Raw genomic sequence first — 24,438 nt, 5'->3', positions numbered from 1 at the left:
GTCATATTATCCACATAATAACACAGTAAACAGTCTTTAAACATTAAATATAACATACCAAGATGAGTGAGAACTTCCTTATCCCAAGGCCATGTGGCAACCCCAGCCAGCTCTTCTTCTGATGAGTTTGCAAAGAATATGTTTAGCTGAGTTGATCCAGTCACATTGAGCCGATGCTTCAGCTCATTTAAATCTAAGTAAGCCCTGCAACATAAACATTATTATGATTTTTTAACCTTCTCTACAGTAATACATTTTTCAATGTGACAGTGATAATGATAATCAAATAAATAATCTTGTTTTCAAAAAACTTGCTCATTGACCTTGAGGAAGGTCACCATTATCATTACTCAAACATTCACATCAAAGGGATTACTGTCAAACTCTAATATCAAATGTCTTCCATCTGACCCAAATCTAGAGGTTCCTACCACCAGTTAACTCTCGGTAATGTTGAAACTCAGGGTCAATCCTTGTATAATATGGTGAGGACCTTAAAGTGTATACTTAAAATAATTGAAAGCATTACGGCTAAAACGCATGTTGTCATAACTAGAACACTAAGGAGGAATCTGTTAAATGTAAATTACAGAAAATATTGATACTTTCCTATGTAAAACTACTGATTATTTTGAATTAACTTTCTATGTATTCCAGATGGAGACACTATGGATATAATATGCATAAAATCTTGGACTTGTGGAACCTCATTCTTTCATGGCCAATACATATATAGAGTGAGACATAAGCATGTTACACAAGGGAAACTTTTTGTTTTGGACAGAGGAATAACTACCCCATTGCAAAATAGCTATTATCAGGATTGGGCTGATCTTTAGTCAAGAGTCAACATCCATTGATGCAGCATTTCTTTAAGTACCAAATCCAATCTTAGGCTTTGTGCATGAAGTATACCATGGATCAGCAGTATGGAAATTGCAGTCATTGTGCCATTATGTTGTAACTCATGACATATCAGATTTTTTTTTCTCATGGATTCCATAAGAAACAAAGATCTGTGTGCGTCTGTGTAAAATTGAAGGAACACGGAGGTACAGTATGAGCCTATAGAAGGCTATGGGCACCATATTCAGGATCTGTGTGATAAGGACCCCAAATATACCCATGTGCATGATGTCTTATTATGGTAAGTGATTTCTAAAGACTGTACACTTTGAAGTAAAAAATTTTTATTGTTCGTTTGCTTTCTAAATGTAAAATTAAGCAACTATCTAAATATTCTTAATTAAAAATGTCCTACTATTTGGCTGCTGTAGAGTTCGTGTAACTCCTGTAGACAATTTGACTCCTGCAAATTCTAACTCAAATCCGTCAGTACACTGCTCCTGACGGCTGACTCACCTTCTCTTCCTCTCTTCTCTCAGTGTTAGAGATAGTAGCAGGGAGTGGAGGTTGGAAATAGTAGGTCAGAGTATAGAGAAAGAATCTTGATAGCCTGTGTGCTTTCCTCCCTATCTACATTATGATACTAACAGATTATGTGATCTGCCCTCCCTGAAAACTTGGAAGCTTTTCCCCTCTCCACACACTGACGTGCTGTGTATAAACTCCTCCCCCTCCTTAATGCCATCTCTAACACTGAGAGAAGAGAGGGGAGAGAGCAGTTGAGTTAACCGTCAGGTTAAAGTCAGGTTAAAGTTACAAAGACTTTAAAGCAGTCAAATGGCAGGAAATTTTCAATGAATACTATTTAAATATTAGAAAGCTGCTTAATTTTGCAATTAGGAAGCAAATAAACAATAAAAAAATCAGTACAAAGGTGTACATAGCCATTAAAACAAATGTGACACATTGAAGTCTATAAAGTAGACATTAGCAAAGAATATTTAGTGATTTTATATCTGACTTGTTAATTGATTTTAAACCTTTACAGCTTACAAATAAAATACACGTTGTAATACATAAAGCCATTAGAATGGTAGCCTTAAATATTAAAACATGTTAATTTTTCACATTAATTTTCACTCGTACTGTCATATAACGTTTTAATCATTATTCCAATAAATGTATGTCTAGTTTTATAACAATAGTTACTGTGAAGATGTGTTCCTTTTCAACAGCAGACTTAAAGGGGTTGTCCCCGACCGGACAACTGATAACCTATCCACTGGATAGGTCATCGATTTGTGGGGGTCGGACACCTGGACACTGCACCGATCAGCTGCTCCAGTGGCCTCCGGGCACCAGACGTTCATGCCGGAAGCAGATGGCTCCGGTCACGGAATAGCGGCCGAACTGCAGTACTGCAGCTCTTCTCCTTTTCAAGTGAATAGGAGCAGTTCTGCAGCACGGCCGCTATGAAATGTACATAGTCAACTGCTTCTGGCTCCGTACATTGCATACTGTGCAATGACATCCTATTCCTGCAGGCCTCTGAAGCAGTTGATCGGTTTCGGGGTATGGGTGTCGGAGCCCCAAAGATCATATACTGATGACCTATCTGGTGGATAAATGGGTAAACTTGTAGGCACGGAGCGCCTTCTGGCAACCCTAATTAGAGGAGAGCTGCTGACTGGCAGGACTGGACTGAAGTGCCATGTTTTCAGAATTGCAGAATTAGTGTTTCGGACTCCTGACAAAACCGCTGTTTTAACCCTTAATTGGCATCTTATAGTTGCCCTTATTTAAAGTGCCACCGTTAAGAAGTGTAGGAATTTAAATGATGCATAAGAATAATATTATTATTGGATATGCTGCAAGTGTAATCCAAAATCACTGTACAGCTGCCTAAGGAAACTCACATAGTCAGCTGTCTTATTAACTGTCAGCATACTACAGAATGATTTATTACAGTGTGTAGTTTGTAGTTTCACATGCTAGAGACTGCTATAAACTGCAGACAATAGTATTCCAGACAGTGTTAAGAGCTGCCGCCTATCAGTTACCAGGAACCCATTGAAGAATGTCCAATCTAAACTTCTGAATCTAAAGAAAATCTACATTTATTTTCATAAAGACAACAAACAAGTCTCATTAACTCACCCAATGGCTTAATTTATTCAAATTGAGATCGACAATCCTCTGACTACCAGGACCCCAATGGACCACAAAAAAGAAATTGGCATGGTGCTCAGTGGAACTCTACAGTCTCTTTATCTTTAGTTTGACACAGCCCCGCACTTATCCATGTTCTGTGTCTGATATTCCAGCTTCATTCTCTATATTCTCATGATCAGTAGAAGATCAATGATAAAATAAATCCTTTTATTGTAATATGGGAGCACATGGCATGGTATAATTTTTGGAGCAGTAAAGATGAAGCACACTTTAAAAGTAAAACAAGGACCTGGAGATAACAAGCTTAGTCTGATTTTCGCTAAAATAGGTTGACCCCTACCTTGGAAACCTATAGTTCTAGGAAAAATCATCTTCAGTGCAGTTTAGCGAGAGACAAATTTCTTTATGGAAAAGTTGGCTCACTAAAAAAGAGGTGGCCCTGGCCGTTTTTGACAGATTAGTTGAGGGTTGCACTCAGCGAAACACAAGAGGTAAATCTTGGAAACTGATGTATGGTTGGCTGAGCAATAAATAAATGAAGATGCTGTCAGAACTTTACCTTTTTTTTTTTCTACCTTTTTTTGCTGTCAGGAAGGGGCAGGAGAGCTAGACATCCCACTCACTTAAAAGGGTTGTCTCACAACAACAACCCATGTCTATATGCCTTATCAGGGCATATAGATATCATAGAAGTATGTTCCCTTCTCAAAACAACTCTATATGTGCCAGAATAAAGAGCCCCTTTGTAAAAGCGTCTCCTTCTCTGGAGGACCCAGCACACCTATGCATTTTATGATCACCGTGACGGCTTCTTTTTTTTATATAAGACATTGACCTTATAAGACAACCCCTTGAAAGTACCTACTCATTTTGATCTTTGCAATCTGGTATATTTTAAGGAGTGCAAATAAAATGCGACATCTGTACAAGGAACTGAGGTTTCCTTACTTTCTGGCATTAATTAACTCGTCTTTATTACAAATGTTTACAAAACAAATGTTGTATAAACTTTGTGGCAACACAACCCATCTTACACAGATCAGAACCATTCTTGTTGATAATAATTATAATATGAAGAAAAAACTGAATAATAATATGCTTTATTCATATAGAGTCAACATAGTTCACAGCCCTTTGCAATTGGCAAATGCAGTAAACTAGCAAATAAAAACTACAAACAAATTACTCCAAACAATAAACAAAGAGAAGCCTTTAACAATTACAACTTATTATCTAAAATATGTTTCAGAGAAATAAAAAAGCAGAAAACAAAAAAAGAAAACATTGAAAGTAAAAAGCAAGGTTAAAATAAATTCAGGATATGAACAGAATTGGAATAAGGCAACAAATGTTCAAATAATACCAAATAAATAATGGGCGTAGCTACCAAGTGAACAGGAATACCATATGAGGCCCATCCACTAACAGAGTAGATCCTCACTAAGGTAAGGTGCAGTTAGTGACGACTATGGACGTTGAAAGGGGGTTGTGAAAAATTTAATGAAGCCCTATGGTTATTTACTGTGCCATTGCTATGTGCATTAGCCCTCTTCTGCAGCAACGCTTTTTACATTATTTCTGTGCATAGACGTACTTGTGTGAACTATATCTGCACATCATTATGTGTTTTCCTGTGCTCTAATGTCATCATGTGTAATATCCCTGTAAATTAACACAATTTTAAGCACTACCCTACAATTTGGCATCACTGTTTGTATAATTGCTGTGCTGTAACTGCACTGAGTGGATTATCCTTGCACTGCAACAGCACTGAGCGAATTATCTCCATGCTGTGACAGGTCTGTATGTGTGACTTCACTGTGTGCGCGATTGCTGTGCTGTAACTGCACTGAGTGGATTATCCTTGCACTGCAACAGCACTGTGCAAATTATCTCCATGCTGTGACAGGTCTGTATATGTGACATCACTGTGTGCACGATTGCTGTGCTGTAACTTCATTGAGTGAATTATCCCTGTACTTTGACATTATCATGTGTAATATCTCTAAGCTGTGACATCACGGTTTGCATAAAGGTTCTAGGTCTGATATGAGCCGTGAAAACAAGCACCGATCAATGAGACAGCTCGTTGATCGGCACTTGTTTGCTCCTTTCACAAAGAACTATAATCAGTAATATATGGGGACAAGAAATCGTTACTACAATCATTCGTCCCCATAAATTTCCATAATGTTTACAGCACATCTCCCTGTTTATGTCAAGGTATCACTTACTTGAGCAATTCCCAGAGTGCAAGTTTATGGAATTGATATACAAGCAATTCCCCAAAGGCAGCTGGACACTGTCTGAATCAAGTGTGCAGGTAAATCAGCTACCTCAAGTCTTTCACCACTCTGGTGAGCAGAGTCTAAGGCTACTCTATGGTCTTCATTAGAGCCCACCGCAAGGCAGGTTGGATTTGGCTGCATAGAACCCAGGTTGCTTTCACAGAATACGGTGTTGGACAGGAGGTGCAAATGCAGGCAATACCAGAACGGATAACCAGACAAGCCAGAGGGGTAATCAGCAAGCAGAGTACAAAACCATGAGATACTAAAAGTTAAAATTGCAAAACAGAAGAATTCCCGGAGTTGCAGAGGTCAAAACCAGCCGAGAGCAGGATGTCAGTGAGCAGAGGGTTAATCCAAAGACAAAGCGGAAGTCAAGTTCAAAGAGTCCAAACATTCAAGGTGATACAGTGTGTAACCAGGAGCCTGATCAGACACATGCATACACAAGAAATCACAAGCAACAATGAGAAAACTGAACAGATTCAAATACTCCACCCTTGGCCCTGATAGGTGTAGAATGAGAAATAGGATTGGCTCTGCAGCTCAAACCAAACTCAAACCAGGGCCATTAAGAAGCTAGGCTAGTGTTCATGACAACCTAAAAGTGACAGACGTTTCCTAACAGTTTACTCAGGGAGATGTGCTGTCGACAATGATAATTTTTAATGCTGCATAAACGAGCAGTTTAGCTGATGAACGAGGGTTTGCTCGTTCATCGGATGATTGTTGATCGGGAACTAGCGTTCATATGAACGCTTCTTTGACCGATCAATGACCAGTGTATTATAGGGCCTTTATTCCTGTACTGTAACATCCCTTTGTGCTTTATCCTGGTGCCCACCTGTAGTCACAAAAATATTTATATGCTTTTTATGTTCTGAACTCTTTGTTGAAGAGTGGTAGAGTAGAGGCTTCATGGTAGAGTAGGGCCCCATTCTAATTTTTGTTATAGGGCCCTATTATTAACTTTTACACCCTTGAAATAAACATAATAATATTGGCATATGAAAAGCTCAAGTAGTACAAAATACAGTGCTGAGACCAAATAATAGTCAAATATACATGCATTTTTGCACATATATTTACATGTACACTCTCTTGCATGTATTTACAGCATATATGTCCTTAGACACTGAGGCTGATTCTGCCACTCTTCTTTTTGAAATATTATATTCAAATAATAGTACCATGCAATACCAACATAATAGCACGACACGTGCCCTTTAGTGCACAAATAAATTGTCCGGTGCAACGTCAACAATACTGTACAATTTAGTACTCATATAGTGATGCAAAAAAGTGTATAACACTGCTTTACAATGCTGCAAGAGTGGCACGCAATTTATGTGTATTACTGAGAAAAGTTGTCCAAATAACATTGATAAATAGTACTGAAATAATACAATATACAGTGCACATCCACATAGAGTTGAAATGATACCATCATTTAGTGTTCCAATATTGCTATTATACAGTGACCAAATACCAACATAGTGTCCCTTTTCCCAATACTGCTAAACAGTGATAAAATAATAATGACAGAAATTGAATAAAGTTAAGAGTCTGTTCACATCAGCATTCAAATTCCGCTCATCTGTTCTGTTGAGCCTTTCTGTCAGAGGAACAGGTGAACAGAATTGCTTCTGTTTGCATTACCACTGATTTCATTGTTAATGCTTCCCTTTCAGTTTGTTTCTGTTCCATAAAGTTTCCGGAATCAATATCGCAGTCCTATTTACTCTGAAACATTTATTTTGACAACTGCGCTATTGTTTCCGTGAAAGAAACTGAAACTTTACGGAACGGAAACAAACTGAAAAAAAACTGAAACGGAAGCATTATGTCACGTACTCCCTTCCTGCGGCTCCCTTGGTCTCCTGGAGGTCGAGAGTCACTCGCTCGGGCGTCACCCAGCCTGGAGGACTGAGGCAGTCTGCAGCCAATTGGAACTAAGGAGCGTCAGGCCAATCAAAGCCTGACTGATGTTCCTGAGCTCCCGCCCTCTCCTTATTTAGTTCAGCCTGGGGTAGTTGGCCTTTGCCTGTAATTAGAGTTACCTAGCCTGGTGCTTTCCCTTGTTGCAGACTCCCCTGAGCGACTTGCTTTTTGATGCCTTTGTGACCCCTGACCCCGGCGGGCCTCCTAACTTTTCTTTGCCTTCTTTCTTTTGTTTTTCCGCACTCTCCCGTTTTGACCCTTCCTGCCTGACTCTGCCTTTTGCGCCCGGACTTGTCCGTGGCGCAATTGCCCTGCCTCTTTCTCCGTGTACTTCCCAGGTGACCCTTTGTTATTTCGTACTGTCTGTGTCTTATCCGTTTGTCAGTTTCACTTGTACTTGTACCAGTTGTGCGCCATCGTTTAGGTCGGGTCGTACAAGTAGGTAGGGATAGAGGTTTGGGAAGAACAGGGACCTCACTGTTTACCGTGTATTTGTTCGTAACACATTACCATTAAAATCAATGGTAATGTAAACGGAAGCGATAGTTTCTGTTTGGCTTTCCGTTCATCTGTTCCTCTGACATAAAGGTTGAATGTAACAGATGAACCCGAACACTAATGTGAATGTGCCCTAACACTTTGTTTCAGCTAGACACACATATGAACCCACACGCGTTTTCTCAAGTCATAAAAATGAATCAAAAAATAATATACAATAAAAAACAGAAATGTTTCAGAGTAAATAAATATCAATATTTTCTTAGTATATTCATTTAGTATATCTCCATAATTTCTACTATTTTATTTTTATATCAATATTCGTGCAATTATCACAATTATATAGAATTTGAAATATCTAATCTTTTTTACGTAAATATATTTAAGAACTATTTCTTCTTTTAAACATGAACGTCAATATTGTCATGAAAATATCCCAGATACTTACTAAAATATTTAGAAAAGGTGACCATAGCATGATCAGTATTTTGTTTTTATTTTCTATAATTGCATAGTTGACTACGCGATTCAATACAGAGGCATCCAGTAAAAAGATGTATACCACACACAGTGGATGACATATGGCAATGTATGCCTTTGTTGGAGCCTTCCTTAGGAGGTATATGTAAAAAAAAAAAAAAGCAACAGTCTACTATTTGCACAAATTCAACAGCATTATAATATAAATTAGCATTTTTTTGCCTTTGAGTTGTTTCTCAGGTACCTGCCTTGCAGTGCAAATGTCATCATTTCAAAAATTCCTTTCTTGCTATGAAGTAACCTGCTAGTCTTAGGAAGGATTTGTTTACATGACTGTACTGCCTCCTACATACAACAGCTTTAGATGGAGAAATTCCCGAGGTTTGAGATGGATATACCCTTTCTACTATTTGCTCTTAATGGTTTTAATATATATAATTTATAGTTAATGATCAAGTGTTTATCACGACCACATTTTTATTTGTATTATAGCAACACACTACCTGTACCGGACACCAGATTGAAACAAACACCTCAAATGAGTTGCTGTAGATGCATTTCTGAAATGCTTTGAGGATATATACAGTACTGTGCAAGTGTTTTAGGCAGTTGTGGAAAAAAGTAAGAATGCTTTAAAAAATAGAAGTCTAAATAGTTAAAATACAAAGTGAATGAACAAAAGAGAAATCTAAATCAAATGAATATTTGGTGTGACCACCCTTTACTTCAAAACAGCATCAATTCTTCTAGGCACACTTGCACAAAGTCATGTATTTTGTAGGATAATAGTCAGGTGTGTGATTTACCAATTACACTAAACAGGTGATAATGATCATCATTTTTATGTGTAGGTTAGAACACAGTCATTCATTTTAACAGAAACAGCAGTGTAGGAGGCTTAAAACGGCGCAAAGAACAGCCAAATAAGCACTGACAGTGCTTATATTTATTTATTCATATATTATAATCTTTATGTCAACATTTATAAAGTGCTTTTCAAGTTAAGATCATAACACAAAAATTTTAAAACACGCATTGTGTCTCAGATTTCAGTTATCAACTATTGGATCCTGCATCCAAACAGTTATCAGTTATATAGCGTGTCTAGATTTATATCCTTGTTGCTTCTTACAACATTCTTCGACACTTTTGTATTGTCACTTTTGTTTGTATATCCCCTCCCCCTCCAGATGAGAACAGGGGAAATATAGGCTGAGAACTATGATGCTGTTAAAAACTGTTATGCGATCCTCCCGACATGTTTCACCATTATTTACTGCTTTACCAGGGGACTGGGATCATAGCTATGTACTATGGTACATATCTTATTAGAGAAAAACTTATCATGCTCCCCCTCATTCACTCTGAATTTACTGTAGATTGTAAACCCTAGTGTGCAGGGTTCGCTCTCTTTTGTACTAGTCTCTCATTTATTCATGTTTATTGTACTTTTTTTTATTATTGTCTCGTGTCATCTACTTAAATCCTTTTTATACGTACAGCAGCCGGGAATTCATGGTGCTTTAAAATAAATTATAATAATATAATACTGCTTAATCCATCTCCTCAAGACAAGACGGACTGTCGGCTCACAGAGCAATCAGGTCACAGCTGCCTATAAAAGTCTATGTAGTGGGGAGGATATATTAAGAAATCCACAAAGAATGCTGGATCTAAAAATTACCTGGTGTTGCAAGGTTGACTTTAAAGGTTACCTAAACTTTTAGGTGACTTTTAAGAATAAGCTGTCAAGTGTGTGAACATGAGAAATTACACTATTTTTGGCCATTATATGACTTGTATCCTGCATTTTTATTTAGCAGTTTCCCTACTGCAAGATCTGTATCTAATTCAAATTTTTACTTGAGCTAGTGGATGGAGTCTAACTGCTATAATGTCTTCTATACACTGCACATAAAAATAAGAGAACATTTTACACCCCTATCTCTTTGTAGCACACATGGGGGGAATTATACAGCAGTAATGAGCAGTGTAGCTGTGATTTTAGAATTGGGGTAAGATATAACACTTACTAGAAGCTGCAGCAGCGTCTCTCTGTGTGTCTCTCTCTTATTCTGCTCCCTCCTCCTCCCCTCTCCATAGACTTCTGTGGGCAGCTATAATCTGATCCTTCAGTACGCTGATAATCTGTCTTGTGTTAAGGAGACGGATTTAGCAGTAAATTCAAAATTAGTGAACAGTTAGGAGGGAGGAGGAAGAAATGGTCCTGATAAGTGGAGAAAGGGGCATTTTTGTCTAATAAGATATATTAGGTTCACTGAAATGACAACTGAGTAAAAAGATATCTTTAATAGTAACTAGTTTAAAAACAGGGGTAACACACCACTGTGACATAAGCCCCACCGTGAAAATTTTTAAAAAATGTATTAAACAAAGAAAACACTGAGTTATTATGATACCTATATCTCTGTGTATAAACGATAATTGTAGGAATCAGCATATACCCAGAGCACAACAGTAGTACAAGCCCTAATTGTAGCATAGGTGTCCGACAATTACGGATCTCCTAACGCTGGGTTTCACACAATATATTGTCCCCAATGCACACGTTCCTTAAACATTAAACGACCCTACGCGTTTCAGATACTCATCCTCAGGGGTCCGTATCTTAGTAACTCTGGCCTCATCACCAGCGATATTAGTATTCAACAGCGGATATTCCGCTGTGCGTCACGGGAAGATGCACGTATCGATGTCAACGGCATACTCCATAGCAGGCGCTAGATTACTATAAACGCTAAACTCCACCCATCGTATACGGCGGCAAAACATGAATTGACCAATCACAACACCCTCTCGATTCGTGACACCTGCCCATGTGACCCCCCGCCGTCAGCTGACAGCCAGGGGTCATCATCGGCCGCATCAAACCGAACGCGCAGGCGCAGTGGAAGCCAAGGACGTGTCGCCCGAACTGCCAAACACGAGGAGGTAAGCGCTAAAAGATAATGTATTGTAGGCATATCCTGCGGCACAGTACATCACCGCAAGTGGGCAACCTCACAAAACAACTCAAAAGAAAAAACACATATGAGGTGGATGAAATTGCCAAAGTCCCTATTCTTTAGAAAAACTGACAAAACGATCTCTTTGTATGTTGGCTAGTAAGTATAGCCATCTCAAATAAGTAATGCACAAATGCAGATAAACGCTCATCTACCCCGAGGTAAAACACCTATAGGGGGATGGTATCACACATTTTAAATAAAACATGTATAGTTAGTCTGCTCATTTAGACCTAGTGGCTGTATGCATTCCAGTCTATGGATCCACTGCGCTTCCTTCCGTAAAATCAGGTTATCCCAGTCCCCTCCTCTTTTGGGGGGTCTGACAAGTTCAATTGCTTGAAATTTTAACACTGCTGCCTGGCCTTGGTGTTTTGCATGCACGTGCTTAGATATTGGGGTGTCCCTACCATGAATAATATCTCCAACATGCTCCCTAATACGACGACGTAATTGTCGTGCTGTTTTACCCACATAGTTTAGGGGGCATGGGCATGTAATAAGGTACACTACTCCAGCTGTCTTGCAATTGACATAGTCCCGAATATTGTATTGTTTTTGTGTGACAACACTGGTAAAGCTATTCCCTTTTAGAATGAAATCACAGGCTTTACAACCACCGCATCTGAAAGTGCCTGGTATTTGTCTATCCAGCCATGTACCCCTAGGTGAAATGGGGTCAAAACAGCTGTGCATGACTCTGTCCCTTATATTTTTCCCTCGTCGATACGTGACAGAAGGCCTCTGTGTGATCTGGTCTGCTAGATCTATATCAGAACTGAGAATACGCCAATACCTATTCAGTATCTGCATAATGTCATTCTGTTTTGAATCATAGGTGCCTATGAGTCTGGTAACTTGTTCCTCTTTCCGTTTTTTAGGGACCAGAAGACATTGCCTATCTGCATCTCTAGCTCCCTCATAGGCTTTTCTAATGACACTCTCGGGGAAGCCTCTATCCTTCAATCTTGTTTTGAGTTCCTGGGCCTGGCACTCAAAATCACCCATAGAGCTACAGTTCCTACGTACTCTCATAAATTGGCCTTTCGGAATGCCACGTTTGAGGGAATAAGGATGACAGCTATTCCATTGCAAAAAACTATTAGTTGCTGTTTCTTTCCGATGTACCTTTGTGCGGATTGTGCCTCCTTCCGTTTTTGTAATTTTCAAGTCTAGAAAAGACAATTCATTCTCACTGATCTCACATGTAAACCTAAGTCCTACATCATTTTTATTGAGGGCTGCTACAAACCTATGGAACTCATCTGCTGTAGAGTTCCAGAGAATAAGCACGTCATCAATATATCTAATCCATAAACCAACGAATGAAGTCCAATTGACAAATTTGTCACCAAAAACAATTGTCTCCTCCCACCAGCCAAGAAATAAATTAGCATAGGTGGGAGCAGCAGGACTCCCCATTGCAGTACCACATTGCTGATGAAAGATCTTATCTTCAAATATGAATATATTTTTTTCAAGAACAAACTGTAGTAACTGTAAGACAAATTGGTTGTGAGCAGCAAACTGTGTACCTCTTGATCCCAAATAGTACTCGATCGCTTTATAGCCACATTTGTGAGGTATAGATGAATACAAAGCCTCAACATCCAAACTAGCCAGAATTGTATCTTTCTCCAGAGAAATACCATCAATCTGTTTCAAGACATCCATGGTGTCACGTACATATGATGTAAGACTTAAGACAAAGGGACGCAGCACCTGATCAACATAAGTGCTCACATTTTGAGTTAAATTGTTAATGCCTGAAACAATGGGTCTGCCACGTAAGGGGGGATACCCTTTGTGGATTTTGGGCAGGCTATAGAAACACGCCATAACAGGAAATTGTGGGTACAGAAACCCAAACTCTCCTGCACTAATCAAGGATCTGCTCTTTGCATCACTCAGAATGCTCAGCAACTCCTTCTTGAATAGTGCTGTGGGGTTATCCTTTAAAATGGTGTAACAATTATGGTTAAACAAAATGTCCTCACACATTTTTTTATAGTCATCCCTACTCATGACCACAATGTTCCCACCTTTATCAGATGCTTTTAAAACGATGTTCTGTTTTTTCTCTAAAGTGGTCAGAGCTAGTCGTTCAGACCAGGACAAATTGTTATCCATGCCCCTACTATCCTGACTAAGATTTTTGATCTCATCTCCCACCATATCCACAAATAAATCCACATTGGTAAAATCTCCTATAGGTGGCAGCTTTCTACTCTTCATTTTTAGGTTGGTAAAGGGACCTATACCTGGAGCTCTTCCAGATTCCTCTAATAACCCCTCCAAGGCTGCAAGGCCTTCCATATCAGACTCTTCCAACCCTAGTTCCATACATTTTTTTCTATTGTGGTGTTTGAAAAATTTGATCCATTTAAGTTTGCGAGCAAATAAATTAAGATCTTTTATCCACGAGAAAGAGTCAAATTTAACTGTGGGGACAAAGGAAAGTCCTTTCTCTAATAATGTGTTCTCTGATGCGCTCAAATTGTATTCAGATAGGTTAATGATTTGTAGTCTATCCATATTTTTTCCCTTCATTAATCCTTTTGTCCCCTCAGCATATAGCGGGAAATGGGAGGATTGTTGGCTAAAAAATTATTGCCACTATTAGAAGAGGCTCTACCACGGCCTCTATTTCTACCTCTAGCTCCTCCCCTAAACTTTTGTTTCCCACCGCTACCACCGAAAAATGGGCCCACTCTTTCAGAGTCTGTGGTTTCACTCTCTGATGTGGAAGGGTCAGATTCCCTCGGCCCCCTATTGGTCTGTTGATATTGTTGTTGTTGTGTATGGACAAAATCATACGCTTTTTTCTCCCTAAATTCCTGTAGATCTCTCTGGAATTGGAAGTGTTTGCGTTCCTTAAGATGATTGGTAAATCTCTCTAAAGTTTGTTGAAGGATTTTGTCCCGTTTATCAAAACCAGGGGTATCTACCAGGGACTTAGCTGCCTCAATCTCTTTTTTAAGCTCAGCACTAATAAAGTCGAACTGAATTTTTTCCTCCTCTATCAAAATCTGCATAAGCCTAAGTGAACTCCCTGTAATCTCCTGTTCCCATCTTTCTTTTATATTAGCAGTTTTTAATCTTAATGCTGGGACAATGGGGACCCTGAGGCCTCTGGGAACTATCTTATTCTTTAAATAGTTTTCCAGACTCTGGATCTCCCACCAACTTCTCGTATAGTCTTTATGCAATCTATTAAGGTTTTTAAAGGTAGATTTAAGAGACGCACCCTGAACCGTATACACCAGTTCACATTCAGAGAAAACACTTTTAGCCTCACTCATCCACCCTTCTGTGTTTAGATCTGAGAGTGCAAAGGCTGCCATACCCAGATAAAACAAAATTATTGACTGTATAGATTAAATATAGTTTCACTGTATAGTTAGATAGAATCTAATTGTGCTCCCACAATATAAAGAATTTTAATTATAAGGTTCACTGAAATGACAACTGAGTAAAAAGATATCTTTAATAGTAACTAGTTTAAAAACAGGGGTAACACACCACTGTGACATAAGCCCCACCGTGAAAATTTTTAAAAAATGTATTAAACAAAGAAAACACTGAGTTATTATGATACCTATATCTCTGTGTATAAACGATAATTGTAGGAATCAGCATATACCCAGAGCACAACAGTAGTACAAGCCCTAATTGTAGCATAGGTGTCCGACAATTACGGATCTCCTAACGCTGGGTTTCACACAATATATTGTCCCCAATGCACACGTTCCTTAAACATTAAACGACCCTACGCGTTTCAGATACTCATCCTCAGGGGTCCGTATCTTAGTAACTCTGGCCTCATCACCAGCGATATTAGTATTCAACAGCGGATATTCCGCTGTGCGTCACGGGAAGATGCACGTATCGATGTCAACGGCATACTCCATAGCAGGCGCTAGATTACTATAAACGCTAAACTCCACCCATCGTATACGGCGGCAAAACATGAATTGACCAATCACAACACCCTCTCGATTCGTGACACCTGCCCATGTGACCCCCCGCCGTCAGCTGACAGCCAGGGGTCATCATCGGCCGCATCAAACCGAACGCGCAGGCGCAGTGGAAGCCAAGGACGTGTCGCCCGAACTGCCAAACACGAGGAGGTAAGCGCTAAAAGATAATGTATTGTAGGCATATCCTGCGGCACAGTACATCACCGCAAGTGGGCAACCTCACAAAACAACTCAAAAGAAAAAACACATATGAGGTGGATGAAATTGCCAAAGTCCCTATTCTTTAGAAAAACTGACAAAACGATCTCTTTGTATGTTGGCTAGTAAGTATAGCCATCTCAAATAAGTAATGCACAAATGCAGATAAACGCTCATCTACCCCGAGGTAAAACACCTATAGGGGGATGGTATCACACATTTTAAATAAAACATGTATAGTTAGTCTGCTCATTTAGACCTAGTGGCTGTATGCATTCCAGTCTATGGATCCACTGCGCTTCCTTCCGTAAAATCAGGTTATCCCAGTCCCCTCCTCTTTTGGGGGGTCTGACAAGTTCAATTGCTTGAAATTTTAACACTGCTGCCTGGCCTTGGTGTTTTGCATGCACGTGCTTAGATATTGGGGTGTCCCTACCATGAATAATATCTCCAACATGCTCCCTAATACGACGACGTAATTGTCGTGCTGTTTTACCCACATAGTTTAGGGGGCATGGGCATGTAATAAGGTACACTACTCCAGCTGTCTTGCAATTGACATAGTCCCGAATATTGTATTGTTTTTGTGTGACAACACTGGTAAAGCTATTCCCTTTTAGAATGAAATCACAGGCTTTACAACCACCGCATCTGAAAGTGCCTGGTATTTGTCTATCCAGCCATGTACCCCTAGGTGAAATGGGGTCAAAACAGCTGTGCATGACTCTGTCCCTTATATTTTTCCCTCGTCGATACGTGACAGAAGGCCTCTGTGTGATCTGGTCTGCTAGATCTATATCAGAACTGAGAATACGCCAATACCTATTCAGTATCTGCAATTATGAGAGTACGTAGGAACTGTAGCTCTATGGGTGATTTTGAGTGCCAGGCCCAGGAACTCAAAACAAGATTGAAGGATAGAGGCTTCCCCGAGAGTGTCATTAGAAAAGCCTATGAGGGAGCTAGAGATGCAGATAGGCAATGTCTTCTGGTCCCTAAAAAACGGAAAGAGGAACAAGTTACCAGACTCATAGGCACCTATGATTCAAAACAGAATGACATTATGCAGATACTGAATAGGTATTGGCGTATTCTCAGTTCTGATATAGATCTAGCAGACCAGATCACACAGAGGCCTTCTGTCACGTATCGACGAGGGAAAAATATAAGGGACAGAGTCATGCACAGCTGTTTTGACCCCATTTCACCTAGGGGTACATGGCTGGATAGACAAATACCAGGCACTTTCAGATGCGGTGGTTGTAAAGCCTGTGATTTCATTCTAAAAGGGAATAGCTTTACCAGTGTTGTCACACAAAAACAATACAATATTCGGGACTATGTCAATTGCAAGACAGCTGGAGTAGTGTACCTTATTACATGCCCATGCCCCCTAAACTATGTGGGTAAAACAGCACGACAATTACGTCGTCGTATTAGGGAGCATGTTGGAGATATTATTCATGGTAGGGACACCCCAATATCTAAGCACGTGCATGCAAAACACCAAGGCCAGGCAGCAGTGTTAAAATTTCAAGCAATTGAACTTGTCAGACCCCCCAAAAGAGGAGGGGACTGGGATAACCTGATTTTACGGAAGGAAGCGCAGTGGATCCATAGACTGGAATGCATACAGCCACTAGGTCTAAATGAGCAGACTAACTATACATGTTTTATTTAAAATGTGTGATACCATCCCCCTATAGGTGTTTTACCTCGGGGTAGATGAGCGTTTATCTGCATTTGTGCATTACTTATTTGAGATGGCTATACTTACTAGCCAACATACAAAGAGATCGTTTTGTCAGTTTTTCTAAAGAATAGGGACTTTGGCAATTTCATCCACCTCATATGTGTTTTTTCTTTTGAGTTGTTTTGTGAGGTTGCCCACTTGCGGTGATGTACTGTGCCGCAGGATATGCCTACAATACATTATCTTTTAGCGCTTACCTCCTCGTGTTTGGCAGTTCGGGCGACACGTCCTTGGCTTCCACTGCGCCTGCGCGTTCGGTTTGATGCGGCCGATGATGACCCCTGGCTGTCAGCTGACGGCGGGGGGTCACATGGGCAGGTGTCACGAATCGAGAGGGTGTTGTGATTGGTCAATTCATGTTTTGCCGCCGTATACGATGGGTGGAGTTTAGCGTTTATAGTAATCTAGCGCCTGCTATGGAGTATGCCGTTGACATCGATACGTGCATCTTCCCGTGACGCACAGCGGAATATCCGCTGTTGAATACTAATATCGCTGGTGATGAGGCCAGAGTTACTAAGATACGGACCCCTGAGGATGAGTATCTGAAACGCGTAGGGTCGTTTAATGTTTAAGGAACGTGTGCATTGGGGACAATATATTGTGTGAAACCCAGCGTTAGGAGATCCGTAATTGTCGGACACCTATGCTACAATTAGGGCTTGTACTACTGTTGTGCTCTGGGTATATGCTGATTCCTACAATTATCGTTTATACACAGAGATATAGGTATCATAATAACTCAGTGTTTTCTTTGTTTAATACATTTTTTAAAAATTTTCACGGTGGGGCTTATGTCACAGTGGTGTGTTACCCCTGTTTTTAAACTAGTTACTATTAAAGATATCTTTTTACTCAGTTGTCATTTCAGTGAACCTTATAATTAAAATTCTTTATATTGTGGGAGCACAATTAGATTCTATCTAACTATACAGTGAAACTATATTTAATCTATACAGTCAATAATTTTGTTTTATCTGGGTATGGCAGCCTTTGCACTCTCAGATCTAAACACAGAAGGGTGGATGAGTGAGGCTAAAAGTGTTTTCTCTGAATGTGAACTGGTGTATACGGTTCAGGGTGCGTCTCTTAAATCTACCTTTAAAAACCTTAATAGATTGCATAAAGACTATACGAGAAGTTGGTGGGAGATCCAGAGTCTGGAAAACTATTTAAAGAATAAGATAGTTCCCAGAGGCCTCAGGGTCCCCATTGTCCCAGCATTAAGATTAAAAACTGCTAATATAAAAGAAAGATGGGAACAGGAGATTACAGGGAGTTCATTTAGGCTTATGCAGATTTTGATAGAGGAGGAAAAAATTCAGTTCGACTTTATTAGTGCTGAGCTTAAAAAAGAGATTGAGGCAGCTAAGTCCCTGGTAGATACCCCTGGTTTTGATAAACGGGACAAAATCCTTCAACAAACTTTAGAGAGATTTACCAATCATCTTAAGGAACGCAAACACTTCCAATTCCAGAGAGATCTACAGGAATTTAGGGAGAAAAAAGCGTATGATTTTGTCCATACACAACAACAACAATATCAACAGACCAATAGGGGGCCGAGGGAATCTGACCCTTCCACATCAGAGAGTGAAACCACAGACTCTGAAAGAGTGGGCCCATTTTTCGGTGGTAGCGGTGGGAAACAAAAGTTTAGGGGAGGAGCTAGAGGTAGAAATAGAGGCCGTGGTAGAGCCTCTTCTAATAGTGGCAATAATTTTTTAGCCAACAATCCTCCCATTTCCCGCTATATGCTGAGGGGACAAAAGGATTAATGAAGGGAAAAAATATGGATAGACTACAAATCATTAACCTATCTGAATACAATTTGAGCGCATCAGAGAACACATTATTAGAGAAAGGACTTTCCTTTGTCCCCACAGTTAAATTTGACTCTTTCTCGTGGATAAAAGATCTTAATTTATTTGCTCGCAAACTTAAATGGATCAAATTTTTCAAACACCACAATAGAAAAAAATGTATGGAACTAGGGTTGGAAGAGTCTGATATGGAAGGCCTTGCAGCCTTGGAGGGGTTATTAGAGGAATCTGGAAGAGCTCCAGGTATAGGTCCCTTTACCAACCTAAAAATGAAGAGTAGAAAGCTGCCACCTATAGGAGATTTTACCAATGTGGATTTATTTGTGGATATGGTGGGAGATGAGATCAAAAATCTTAGTCAGGATAGTAGGGGCATGGATAACAATTTGTCCTGGTCTGAACGACTAGCTCTGACCACTTTAGAGAAAAAACAGAACATCGTTTTAAAAGCATCTGATAAAGGTGGGAACATTGTGGTCATGAGTAGGGATGACTATAAAAAAATGTGTGAGGACATTTTGTTTAACCATAATTGTTACACCATTTTAAAGGATAACCCCACAGCACTATTCAAGAAGGAGTTGCTGAGCATTCTGAGTGATGCAAAGAGCAGATCCTTGATTAGTGCAGGAGAGTTTGGGTTTCTGTACCCACAATTTCCTGTTATGGCGTGTTTCTATAGCCTGCCCAAAATCCACAAAGGGTATCCCCCCTTACGTGGCAGACCCATTGTTTCAGGCATTAACAATTTAACTCAAAATGTGAGCACTTATGTTGATCAGGTGCTGCGTCCCTTTGTCTTAAGTCTTACATCATATGTACGTGACACCATGGATGTCTTGAAACAGATTGATGGTATTTCTCTGGAGAAAGATACAATTCTGGCTAGTTTGGATGTTGAGGCTTTGTATTCATCTATACCTCACAAATGTGGCTATAAAGCGATCGAGTACTATTTGGGATCAAGAGGTACACAGTTTGCTGCTCACAACCAATTTGTCTTACAGTTACTACAGTTTGTTCTTGAAAAAAATATATTCATATTTGAAGATAAGATCTTTCATCAGCAATGTGGTACTGCAATGGGGAGTCCTGCTGCTCCCACCTATGCTAATTTATTTCTTGGCTGGTGGGAGGAGACAATTGTTTTTGGTGACAAATTTGTCAATTGGACTTCATTCGTTGGTTTATGGATTAGATATATTGATGACGTGCTTATTCTCTGGAACTCTACAGCAGATGAGTTCCATAGGTTTGTAGCAGCCCTCAATAAAAATGATGTAGGACTTAGGTTTACATGTGAGATCAGTGAGAATGAATTGTCTTTTCTAGACTTGAAAATTACAAAAACGGAAGGAGGCACAATCCGCACAAAGGTACATCGGAAAGAAACAGCAACTAATAGTTTTTTGCAATGGAATAGCTGTCATCCTTATTCCCTCAAACGTGGCATTCCGAAAGGCCAATTTATGAGAGTACGTAGGAACTGTAGCTCTATGGGTGATTTTGAGTGCCAGGCCCAGGAACTCAAAACAAGATTGAAGGATAGAGGCTTCCCCGAGAGTGTCATTAGAAAAGCCTATGAGGGAGCTAGAGATGCAGATAGGCAATGTCTTCTGGTCCCTAAAAAACGGAAAGAGGAACAAGTTACCAGACTCATAGGCACCTATGATTCAAAACAGAATGACATTATGCAGATACTGAATAGGTATTGGCGTATTCTCAGTTCTGATATAGATCTAGCAGACCAGATCACACAGAGGCCTTCTGTCACGTATCGACGAGGGAAAAATATAAGGGACAGAGTCATGCACAGCTGTTTTGACCCCATTTCACCTAGGGGTACATGGCTGGATAGACAAATACCAGGCACTTTCAGATGCGGTGGTTGTAAAGCCTGTGATTTCATTCTAAAAGGGAATAGCTTTACCAGTGTTGTCACACAAAAACAATACAATATTCGGGACTATGTCAATTGCAAGACAGCTGGAGTAGTGTACCTTATTACATGCCCATGCCCCCTAAACTATGTGGGTAAAACAGCACGACAATTACGTCGTCGTATTAGGGAGCATGTTGGAGATATTATTCATGGTAGGGACACCCCAATATCTAAGCACGTGCATGCAAAACACCAAGGCCAGGCAGCAGTGTTAAAATTTCAAGCAATTGAACTTGTCAGACCCCCCAAAAGAGGAGGGGACTGGGATAACCTGATTTTACGGAAGGAAGCGCAGTGGATCCATAGACTGGAATGCATACAGCCACTAGGTCTAAATGAGCAGACTAACTATACATGTTTTATTTAAAATGTGTGATACCATCCCCCTATAGGTGTTTTACCTCGGGGTAGATGAGCGTTTATCTGCATTTGTGCATTACTTATTTGAGATGGCTATACTTACTAGCCAACATACAAAGAGATCGTTTTGTCAGTTTTTCTAAAGAATAGGGACTTTGGCAATTTCATCCACCTCATATGTGTTTTTTCTTTTGAGTTGTTTTGTGAGGTTGCCCACTTGCGGTGATGTACTGTGCCGCAGGATATGCCTACAATACATTATCTTTTAGCGCTTACCTCCTCGTGTTTGGCAGTTCGGGCGACACGTCCTTGGCTTCCACTGCGCCTGCGCGTTCGGTTTGATGCGGCCGATGATGACCCCTGGCTGTCAGCTGACGGCGGGGGGTCACATGGGCAGGTGTCACGAATCGAGAGGGTGTTGTGATTGGTCAATTCATGTTTTGCCGCCGTATACGATGGGTGGAGTTTAGCGTTTATAGTAATCTAGCGCCTGCTATGGAGTATGCCGTTGACATCGATACGTGCATCTTCCCGTGACGCACAGCGGAATATCCGCTGTTGAATACTAATATCGCTGGTGATGAGGCCAGAGTTACTAAGATACGGACCCCTGAGGATGAGTATCTGAAACGCGTAGGGTCGTTTAATGTTTAAGGAACGTGTGCATTGGGGACAATATATTGTGTGAAACCCAGCGTTAGGAGATCCGTAATTGTCGGACACCTATGCTACAATTAGGGCTTGTACTACTGTTGTGCTCTGGGTATATGCTGATTCCTACAATTATCGTTTATACACAGAGATATAGGTATCATAATAACTCAGTGTTTTCTTTGTTTAATAAATTTTTTAAAAATTTTCACGGTGGGGCTTATGTCACAGTGGTGTGTTACCCCTGTTTTTAAACTAGTTACTATTAAAGATATCTTTTTACTCAGTTGTCATTTCAGTGAACCTTATAATTAAAATTCTTTATATTGTGGGAGCACAATTAGATTCTATCTAACTATACAGTGAAACTATATTTAATCTATACAGTCAATAATTTTGTTTTATCTGGGTATGGCAGCCTTTGCACTCTCAGATCTAAACACAGAAGGGTGGATGAGTGAGGCTAAAAGTGTTTTCTCTGAATGTGAACTGGTGTATACGGTTCAGGGTGCGTCTCTTAAATCTACCTTTAAAAACCTTAATAGATTGCATAAAGACTATACGAGAAGTTGGTGGGAGATCCAGAGTCTGGAAAACTATTTAAAGAATAAGATAGTTCCCAGAGGCCTCAGGGTCCCCATTGTCCCAGCATTAAGATTAAAAACTGCTAATATAAAAGAAAGATGGGAACAGGAGATTACAGGGAGTTCACTTAGGCTTATGCAGATTTTGATAGAGGAGGAAAAAATTCAGTTCGACTTTATTAGTGCTGAGCTTAAAAAAGAGATTGAGGCAGCTAAGTCCCTGGTAGATACCCCTGGTTTTGATAAACGGGACAAAATCCTTCAACAAACTTTAGAGAGATTTACCAATCATCTTAAGGAACGCAAACACTTCCAATTCCAGAGAGATCTACAGGAATTTAGGGAGAAAAAAGCGTATGATTTTGTCCATACACAACAACAACAATATCAACAGACCAATAGGGGGCCGAGGGAATCTGACCCTTCCACATCAGAGAGTGAAACCACAGACTCTGAAAGAGTGGGCCCATTTTTCGGTGGTAGCGGTGGGAAACAAAAGTTTAGGGGAGGAGCTAGAGGTAGAAATAGAGGCCGTGGTAGAGCCTCTTCTAATAGTGGCAATAATTTTTTAGCCAACAATCCTCCCATTTCCCGCTATATGCTGAGGGGACAAAAGGATTAATGAAGGGAAAAAATATGGATAGACTACAAATCATTAACCTATCTGAATACAATTTGAGCGCATCAGAGAACACATTATTAGAGAAAGGACTTTCCTTTGTCCCCACAGTTAAATTTGACTCTTTCTCGTGGATAAAAGATCTTAATTTATTTGCTCGCAAACTTAAATGGATCAAATTTTTCAAACACCACAATAGAAAAAAATGTATGGAACTAGGGTTGGAAGAGTCTGATATGGAAGGCCTTGCAGCCTTGGAGGGGTTATTAGAGGAATCTGGAAGAGCTCCAGGTATAGGTCCCTTTACCAACCTAAAAATGAAGAGTAGAAAGCTGCCACCTATAGGAGATTTTACCAATGTGGATTTATTTGTGGATATGGTGGGAGATGAGATCAAAAATCTTAGTCAGGATAGTAGGGGCATGGATAACAATTTGTCCTGGTCTGAACGACTAGCTCTGACCACTTTAGAGAAAAAACAGAACATCGTTTTAAAAGCATCTGATAAAGGTGGGAACATTGTGGTCATGAGTAGGGATGACTATAAAAAAATGTGTGAGGACATTTTGTTTAACCATAATTGTTACACCATTTTAAAGGATAACCCCACAGCACTATTCAAGAAGGAGTTGCTGAGCATTCTGAGTGATGCAAAGAGCAGATCCTTGATTAGTGCAGGAGAGTTTGGGTTTCTGTACCCACAATTTCCTGTTATGGCGTGTTTCTATAGCCTGCCCAAAATCCACAAAGGGTATCCCCCCTTACGTGGCAGACCCATTGTTTCAGGCATTAACAATTTAACTCAAAATGTGAGCACTTATGTTGATCAGGTGCTGCGTCCCTTTGTCTTAAGTCTTACATCATATGTACGTGACACCATGGATGTCTTGAAACAGATTGATGGTATTTCTCTGGAGAAAGATACAATCCTGGCTAGTCTGGATGTTGAGGCTTTGTATTCATCTATACCTCACAAATGTGGCTATAAAGCGATCGAGTACTATTTGGGATCAAGAGGTACACAGTTTGCTGCTCACAACCAATTTGTCTTACAGTTACTACAGTTTGTTCTTGAAAAAAATATATTCATATTTGAAGATAAGATCTTTCATCAGCAATGTGGTACTGCAATGGGGAGTCCTGCTGCTCCCACCTATGCTAATTTATTTCTTGGCTGGTGGGAGGAGACAATTGTTTTTGGTGACAAATTTGTCAATTGGACTTCATTCGTTGGTTTATGGATTAGATATATTGATGACGTGCTTATTCTCTGGAAC

The 24,438-nt window shown here is 39.9% G+C and overlaps 1 protein-coding gene across 1 annotated transcript in view; it reads right to left on the bottom strand.

Annotated features, from left to right (window-relative positions):
* The window catches only part of PAPPA (pappalysin 1), a 302,275-nt gene that overhangs the window by 180,008 nt on the left and 97,829 nt on the right, over positions 1-24,438 (bottom strand). The window contains exon 3 of the mRNA XM_075835544.1: positions 59-204. Coding sequence (XP_075691659.1) covers positions 59-204 — 146 coding nt within the window. The remainder of the gene's footprint in view (positions 1-58; positions 205-24,438) is intronic.

The sequence above is a fragment of the Rhinoderma darwinii genome, chromosome 8 (assembly GCF_050947455.1).
Source record: "Rhinoderma darwinii isolate aRhiDar2 chromosome 8, aRhiDar2.hap1, whole genome shotgun sequence".
Lineage (NCBI taxonomy): Eukaryota > Metazoa > Chordata > Amphibia > Anura > Rhinodermatidae > Rhinoderma > Rhinoderma darwinii.
The sequence above is the reverse complement of the archived record's forward strand: the minus strand, read 5'-3'. Positions and strand labels throughout refer to the sequence as shown.